Genomic DNA, 9317 nt, shown 5'->3' on the forward strand with positions numbered 1-9317 from the left:
ATTTTTTCTAGCTTTTCCTTCAATTTACTGACATTTTTTTTTTTGAGGAAATAAAATTTCCCTCTTCCACCTTTATTTTAATCATCTTTTTCTTTTTTCTCACACTTATTTCCATTGTATCAAACATCCTAATAATTTTTCTTTACCATTTTCCTTTCATTTCCTGATCAATTTCCAAGATCCAAACATTGCTAACATTTCGTTTGGAACTTGAAAAATATTAAGAAAAGAAAAGAAAAGAAAAGAAAAATATTAAGAAAATCATATTTTCATGTTTGATTATTGAAGAAAGTAAGAGAGAAAATAAAAAATATACAAAATTCATGAACAAAATTTTGATTTTACAAAATATAAATATTTAATTTTTCTTAATTTTTAAACAATAAATTTTTATTTTTGTAAAATTAATATAAAAAAAATAAAAAATAATTTTTTCTTATTTCCCTTTTATTTTCCTTTCTCCAAATAAAATCTTTCAAGGAACATTCCGGAAATGATGCTTTTGCCTATCGTTTATTGTTATTGTTGTTGCTTCAATTACATTGTTAAAAATCTACTGCCTTTTTTACAACTGTAGTCCTCGCATAGTTCAAAGTGTCGAACGGACGACTATAATTTACAAACGGCTCAATTTCAGCCCGAACTGGAGTCCTGGAGGCACGTTCTTCATCTTTCTCGACATGAATTTGCCGGAAATTGCTGATTTTGCTCGGAATTTCGCCGTCATGGTCAGAGTCCAAGGACCTGTAAGTCTCTCTTCCTCTCCCACCCTTTCTCTTTCTCTAGCACTATTATTATTATTATGACGATTTTGGTTCGTTGAGCTACGAGTTTCGCTTTGAATTGCAGGATCCAAAAGGTCTAAAGATGCGAAAACATGCTTTTCACCATTATCAGTGAGTATAGTTATCAACTGCACATCTGTTTCTATTTGAAGTTTTGCCTTATCCGTGCAGTTACTAAATGATTTCTTTCTGGGCATTGCATAGCTCTGGAAAAACTACTCTTTCAGCTTCGGGAATGTTGGTGCCTGATTCCCTCTGTAATATGAAAATTTACTACAATAATGATCAGAGCCCGACGCCAAGTTCTGCTTTTGTTGTTACTGTTGCATCTGTTATAGAGCCTTTTTTGACACTGCAACATAGGGAGAACATTTCTCAGGTTGAAGCTACTTTCCTTGTCTATGTCTTTTAATGAGCTTATTGATGTTTTACAGTGACTAGCGCTTTATGTGCTAAGTTGTAAGTTTCTATGCATTATTTCCTTTTCTAGTTTCGGAATTTAACTTATTTTTGTGTTTTTATTGCTTTTTTTCCCATGCAGGTCCTGCCTGAGTTGATCCCGGGTGCTCAGATTGATATAATGGTAGAGGTATAACGTGAACATGTGTAATGTTTTATTTATTATGCTGTCTTAACTCTCCATCTTGTTTGACGTGGCAATGACACTCTTAAGATTATTGACAGCAATGATTGCTTCAAGTTCAAAGACAAAATAATGAAGTGCATTAGCTGGATAAATGGTCAGGAGATGATGAGTTGGGATACATAGCATTGCTATCTTTAACTGTAACAATCAATGGTTCTATGAGTTTGTATCTAGGCTTTTAGATATAATGTGTACATGTTTTGATCCGCAGGACAAGATAAGGATGGAGTATGCCTCCAAGGAGATGGATGAGAGAACTCCTCATTGGATTCCTGCACAACTTTTAGCAATGGTAGTCATCTAACATAACCCATTTGTTGCATTGAACACTCAACAAGAATTCAGGATAAAAAATATTGGTTATGCAGTTTAGTATTGTGATCTCTCTTTCGCATATTTGTACATGTGTGATAATAATTTAGAGTCATGTTGGGAGGTGAATTTCCGTTGGTTGTTCCATGTGCAATGGTTGTAATGATGGCCATGATGGTTCCTAGTTTTGAGCGCGCACATAAAACAATGACAACAACAACAACAACCAAGCTTTAGCTCCTTCCAAGTGGGATTGGCTAATGAATCCTTTTTCACCATTTTGCATGATTTCGGACAATAACCTTAAACCGTTCAATTTCTTACTCGTTATCAGAGAAATTATTTTATGTCTATACCTACCTCCTGTATTGCTCCCAACAAGCACTAAATTGCCCCACCTCAAGAGAGCAATATTTGGTCTATACCGCAAGTGCGTTAACTATATTAGTTGCCTTCCTCTTATCTTATGTGGTGCTGAGCCTAGCTTACAATGTGTGTGTCATCCCTTATTTTATCTTTTAGGGTCTCTCATGCATCTTAGCATTCTCAATTTTTGCAATCTTTACTTTTTGAATATGCCACTTTAAGTTGCCTAATATTTTTGGTTTCATAGATACAAATGGTTTTATAGAGGTCTATAGAACTTTTTTAAAATTAAATTTAAAGGCAATGTTTGATAAGACAACATGACCACTGCACTTTTTACTTCACCAGCTTGCCTTAACTGTATTTATACATTGTTCGATTTCTACTTTAGCTTGCATAGGAGATCCATGGTATTGAAATTTATTTGTGCTAAGAATTTATTGACTACCAAGTTTAATATTCTCTTTGTTACTGTTTTACTTGTACTATCTTGAAACTTCTTGATTCTAATGTTTCGCTCTATAATTCCAAATTAGATTCTACTCTGCCTTTAGTTTCATCAATTAACATTGTATTTTTCAAGTATTGTCAAAGAATAGACAAATGGGGGACATGAAGTCCACCCACAGAAAAAAAAAAAATTACTCACTAGATCAGAAAAATAAAATACAAGAGTCTAAAACCTAGTAAATCAGATCTATTTAATCACTCTGAATATGATTCAAAGGATATCCTACAAAAGCACAGCTATGGAAGACCAAAGTGAAGCAAAGAAAACCTCACTCTCTCCAGTAAAATAAATGGAGAGAATTATCACTAAAATCCTTCCAATTCTTCTCCAACCAAATTGTGAAATCTTGAGAGAAACAACTTCCCCACAGAGAAAGGGCACACCCTACACTCTATACCAATGCTAAAAAGAAAACTCTACGACCTCCAAACAAAAGTGCAATGCAGAAAAAGTTGTGCATTAGTCTCACAATTTTGTTGAAATGGATCCCACATATCAGGTGATAAAGAATTAAAGCCTCATTATGTCTCCTTTGCAAACAGTTATTCATATTTAATTGTTTTAGAATCATGTGCCAAACAAGCACCTTAACTTTAAAAGATAACATAACCTTCAAATATATTTATGTATATTACACAGTTCATATGGTATATTCAATAGAAATATATTATATGTTGGTTATTTAATTATATGTAACATAAAACTATTGCATATTTCTAAAAACATACACATACATAAACTATTTTAAGAAAAAAAATCTTTTTGAAAATGAATCAAGTAAAATCCTTAATCTATGTAAAAAATTTGAATGTAGAATTTTTATATTTATATTTAGTTTTATTCAAGTGCATAAAAATTGATATATATGAAGCATGAAATTCATTCGTAAACACAAACTTAAAGTAGCTAATAACAATTACTATAATCATCATCACCATTAAATCCTCTTGATAATATATATATATCTTCGGTTCAACCACTTGGTTGACCTACTGGTTCGACTGACTTTGTCGGGTTGATCATTGGTCCAGTTTTTAAAACCTTGGTTTAAATAATTCAAATTGTACACTTGAGTATAACCCTTAGCAAGAAGGCAACCTTTAAACTAGCCAAAAAACCATTAAGATTGACTTTCATGGTATACACCCAACCAACCATAGACTTATTGGGAGGACGAGTCAGCATATCCCAAGTATTATTATCCTGTAATGTAAATAGCTCTTCCCACTTCAACAATTGCAGTCCTTTATCCCGAATGGGCTAAGGCTTCAAAAACAAATTAGGAAGAGTGACACAAGATAGAGTACTAACAACAATAATATAGGATGGCAAGAACTTGTAGCAAATGAAATTATTAGTATATTTACCTTTTTTGACGGTCATAGGAAGATCAACATCTTGGGAAATGGGATTTTCAAACAAGGAAACCAAAGGCATAGTAGTAGAAGCTGGAGGAAACTCTCCCTCCTTGAGCCACCGTACTATATACACTTGCAAATTAGACAACCAAGTCAACGAGAAGGACACAAACTAGATGAAGATGCAGGTGGATGACTGGGAAACTTCAAGGTTAGAATAGCTGAAGGACTCAAAATAGTATGGTGTGGACTCAAAGAAGGTAGAAAGGCAGGAATCGTATGACGACAACAGTGACATCCCTTTTGAGTATGTGAATAGCCAAGAAAAACACATTACATAGCATGAGGATCGAACTTATCCACCTGAAGGGTGATCGTTTGGAACCACTCATGTAGAAGTGTTTTTTAGAAAAAGTGCTGAATTTACTAAGTGCTGATAAAAAGTGTTGAATTAAAAAAATGCAGAAAGTCATAAATGATGTTTGGTTGTATTTACAAATAAGTGTTGATGAAATAAGTGGTGTTTGAATGCCCACTTTAAGTGCTATGTGAATTCATATTTGTTATATTACGTCAATAATTAGTATGTATAATACATAATAAAACAATAAATGATTATTTAGTAAATAATATTTTAGTTTAAATTATTAGTGTTTTTCTAATTAACTATTTTAGTAATATTTATTTTAATTAATATTTTAAATGAACATTTAAACATTTTTCAATAAGTAAAACAACATATGATTATTATCTAATTAACAATAATATTTTGTATGTTTTAATAATATTTGGTTATCATATAAATTTATATGAATTATACTATTATCAATTACGTTAAAATTTTAGATTTAATTTAATCTTAATTTAAAAATTGTTTCTTCAAAAGGTCCATGGTCACCACAAAGGATAAGGCCACGCCAAGAGGGGGAGGAGGCAGTGGCAGTGGTAGTAGCGCCACCACAGATTATGGAAGAGGATGATGAGGTGATTGTGGCAACAACGGCCTCAGAGATCTAGAAAATAAAGGGTTCATGAGGGGGGAAGGGAGGCAACATATTTGGGGTGATTTGGAAATAGAAATGCTTTGGGATTAAGATAGGTGAGGCAAAGGGTGCCCATTTTAGGAAGGTTTTCCAATGGTATTCGACAATGGAGGCATTGGGCGGAGGCGATTGGCATGGTTTTTGTGTACAATCCGAAGAGAGAGAGGAAGAGGGGGGAAGAGATGTTCTGACAATGGAAGCACAAGGCGATGGTGGCAAGATGACATGATTGTGGGGAGAGGCAGCGATGATGGGGAGAGGTGACAATAGTAGCGCGAGGTGGAGGTGGCCAATGAATACAAGGAAGGAGCATGCGGTGAAGGCTATTGCGTAGGTAGTCGTGGGAGAGGGGGAGAGAAAAGAAATATAGAGAGAGAAGGAGGAAGAAATTTTTCAAATTACAAAATTGCCATTAAATTTGTTGACATTTACAATCATGCCACCACTTCTCTACGGTGGCACTTAAAAGTGGCCAAAAAGCAATCTTTGACTTCTTTAAAATCACTTAAAAATGACTTAAATAAGTGGTTGTACAATACTCTTTTTCAATAAGTGCTTATTAAAATGTAAGCCAAACAACACATTTTTTAATAAGTACTTATTTTACACTTGTGAGTCTTGTCAATTGGGAAAGCATCATCATGTCCTTTTTGCTTCTCGAGTCAATTAATGAGCTGTGAGCCATTTCATGTTAGTCTATTCTAATCTATGGGGCCCTAGTAGAGTTGTGTCCCAAGTTGAGTTTCTGATACTTTGTAATCTTTATCAATGATTATTCAAGGATAACTTGGCTATATTTAATAAAAGATGTTTTGAGTTATTTCATATATTTTGTGCCTTTTTTTTTCCCCTGAAATAAAGAGTATTTCTGTACTCAATTCACTACTTATATTACTCACTTTGGTATCATTTATTAATCAACCTATGTCCACACTCCTTAACAAAATGGGGTTGTAGAGAAGAAAAATAGACATATCCTTGAAATCACTCACACCTCACTTTATCAAATGCATGTAGCTAAAGTCTTTTGGAGTAATGCTGTACTTACTGCTTGCTATCTTATCAATAGGTGCCATCCTTTGTTCTTAGTGGTAAAATCCCCTAATCCATACTCTTTCCTAATTCACCTCTATTTGATTTATCTCCTCGTATATTTAGGTGTGTGTCCTTCGTTCATCAACTAACTCCTAGGATGGATAAGTTGGATCCTTGTGCTATCAAATGTGTCTTTCTAGGCTACTCATATACTCAAAAGGGATATTGTTGTTATAGTTTTATGGTGCATCACTTCTTTGTTTCCGCAAATGTTATCTTCTTTGAGTGTACACCTTACTACACTAAGTCCATGAGTGCTTATGATCTTAGTGAGTCTCTTCCTTTGCCTAATCTTCTAGATTCTAATTTGCTGTCCTTACCTAATCAACCACCTTTTTCTCCATGTAGTTTGAGTCCTTCTCATTGTTTTGATTGTTCTACTACCACACATTTGGTTTTCTCGTCTGATGATCATATTTCCCACGATGTTGATCTTTCCATTGTTGTCTTGAAATGTAAAGGCACATGTACACAACATCCCATCTCCAACTATGTTTGATATGGCTTCTTATCATCCTCTTGTTATTGTTTTGTTACTAGTCATCTGCTGCCCATCCTAATTCTATTTCGGAAGCCTTAGCCCACCTTGGGTGAAGTAATGCCATGGTAGAAGAGTTGAATGCTTTATAGGACTATGATACTTGGGACTTGGTATCTTCCTCCTGACAAGTTTGTGGTTGGTTGTCGCTGGGTATATACCGCGAATGTCAACCCTGAGGGTTATGTAGCTCATTTGAAAGCACATGGTGTTGCTAAAGGGTAAACTCAAGTGTATGGTTTGAATTATTTCGATACTTTTTCCCTTGTTTGCCAAACTTGCATCAGTACGTTTGTTCATCTCCTTGGCTACCACTTGTCGCTGGCCTCTACATCAGTTAGATGTAAAGAATGCCTTTTTGCATGGTGGTCTTCAGAAGGAGGTCTATATGGAACAACCATTTGGGTTTATTGCTTGGGGGGAGGGGGTCAGGTTTAGTGTGTCAGCTTAAGAAGGCACTATATGGTTTAAAACAATCTCCCATAGCATAGTTTGGTTGATTCAGTGTTGTGGTACTTGAGTTTGGTCTTCAACGATGTGCAGTGGATCACTCTATGTTTTATTGTCATGCTTCATTGGGTAGGATCCTTCTTATTGTATATGTGGATGATATTGTAATTATTGGTGATGAATGATCAAAGTATTAAGATCCTTAAACATTTGTTATAGTAAGTTTCGAACCAAAGATTTGGGACCATTGAAATACTTCTTGCGTATAGAAGTATCCAGATCTCATATGAGAACTGTTTTGTCACGGAGGAAGTACGTTCTTGATCTGTTGGTTGAGACTAGGTTGCTGGGATCCAAATCAGTTGATACACCCATGGATCCTAATAGCAAGTTAGTGCCAGATATGGGTGATTTGTTGCCTAATCCTAGACGATATCAGGGACCTGTTGGAAAGTTAAATTATTTCACAGTCACTTGGCCGAACATATCTTTTGCAATAAGTATTGTGAGTCAATTTTTAGATTATCCAAGGACAAGTCATTGGGACGCAAAAATTGGAATCTTGAGATACCTCAAAGGTGCACCTCGGTGAAGTCTTTTATATCGATTAGGATCACACTTATATTCACTTATTCAGGGATATACAGAAGCATATTAGGTCGGGTTGCCTTTCGACATGACCACAATTGAGTACTATATCTTGGTTGGTGGTAATTTGGTTTCTTGGAGGAGTAAGAAACAAACTGTGGTAGCCAGGTAAAGTGGTGAGTTAAGAGTATAGAGCTATGGCTCACACTACGTTGAACTTGTTTGGTTGAAGAACATGTTGGATGAATTGGGTTTTCCACATTCTCAGTCTATGGAGTTGATATGTGATAATCAAGCTGCTCTTCATATTGCCTCCAACCCGGTCTTCCATGAGCGAACTAAACACATTGAAGTTAATTGCCATTTTTTTTGGGAGAAACTTGTGCAGAAGCTTATTACTACCACTTTTGCGAAGTCCAATATGCAACTTGCTGATTTGTTTACCAATGCTTTGGGGGGTGAACGTGTTAAATTTATTTGTAACAAGCTACGAGCATATGATATCTATGCTCCAACTTGGGGGGAGAGTGTAAATGTTTATTTTAGTCTTTTTAGTATTATTATTAAGTGTGTTAGTGTTATGTTAATTAGTGAGAGTTAGTAGGGGGCATTATGATCATTAGAATATACTTGATTTGTATTTTAAATACAGGGAGAGACCCATCTTTGAGTTAGGTCATTCATTTAATCAAAATCTCAACAAAAATGAATACTAATAACGTGCTGCAAATTAGGAGACCTCTGAAAGCTTTCTCTCTCGATGTATATATGCTTTGTTTTTAAACAACTTCTCATCTTCTTTTGCACTGTGAATTTTCTTGGTGGATTTTGAATATGCTTTTTGGTATTTATGGAGAGAGCTGGGTTTGCCCTTCTTCTGCTGGTGAATTGTTAGCTATTTCTTTCAAAGACTTTGGTAGGGGAAAGGACAAGGCAGTCCTATAGAAGTTTGGAATATTTGCAATTTTATGGGGGTTATGGTTGTAGCGCAATGCAAGTATATTCAATGGGAACAAATTAAATTGGGGGCTGGTTTGAGAAGAAAAGATTCAGTATTTGGCCTCATTCTCTTCTCGCCATTCTAACCTGGATTGTGGTTCTATTGCTGTTATCGTGGAATCACAATGGGTGTTCATTCTACCTTTGAAGTTGAAAGGAAGGTAATTAACCTAAACCACCTTGACTGATCAACATTTTGCAGTTCAGAATTTGTAGGAAGACATAGGTCTTTTGTCTTGCTAAAGAAGGATGAATTCCTATATGTTCTGAGGAAGATGCATGTATTTTGTGAAGGAAATCGAGGCCTTGAGGTGGGTTTGGGGGGCTATTGTTCTGAGAGAAGTAGGATGCTCTAGTAATTTGAAGATATTATTGAAGGAAGGGCCAAATTTTTATGTTTGAAGATGGCTGACAAAGGAGAACTAGGACGTGTGTATCCTTGAGGGTGAACAAATTTCAGGGTGGCGATCTTCCCTCTCTACTTTGTTGGATTTGTCGACGGTCGATAACAAAACGTCAGTGAACAAAATCTGAGATTGCCATGCTTTGAGTGTCGCTTCGCAAACATACAAAGGTCTAATGGTACATGATGACAGGGCAAGCATCTCTCAAAGGCTCTCAACAGG

The 9317-nt window shown here is 35.3% G+C and overlaps 1 protein-coding gene across 1 annotated transcript in view; it reads left to right on the forward strand.

The window, feature by feature from the left end:
- The window catches only part of LOC131144175 (glyoxysomal processing protease, glyoxysomal), an 87517-nt gene that overhangs the window by 215 nt on the left and 77985 nt on the right, over positions 1 to 9317 (forward strand). The window contains exons 2-6 of the mRNA XM_058092625.1: positions 578 to 746; positions 850 to 896; positions 990 to 1164; positions 1327 to 1374; positions 1643 to 1723. Coding sequence (XP_057948608.1) covers positions 578 to 746; positions 850 to 896; positions 990 to 1164; positions 1327 to 1374; positions 1643 to 1723 — 520 coding nt within the window. The remainder of the gene's footprint in view (positions 1 to 577; positions 747 to 849; positions 897 to 989; positions 1165 to 1326; positions 1375 to 1642; positions 1724 to 9317) is intronic.

Source organism: Malania oleifera, chromosome 12, assembly GCF_029873635.1.
Source record: "Malania oleifera isolate guangnan ecotype guangnan chromosome 12, ASM2987363v1, whole genome shotgun sequence".
NCBI classification, from domain to species: Eukaryota; Viridiplantae; Streptophyta; class Magnoliopsida; order Santalales; family Ximeniaceae; genus Malania; species Malania oleifera.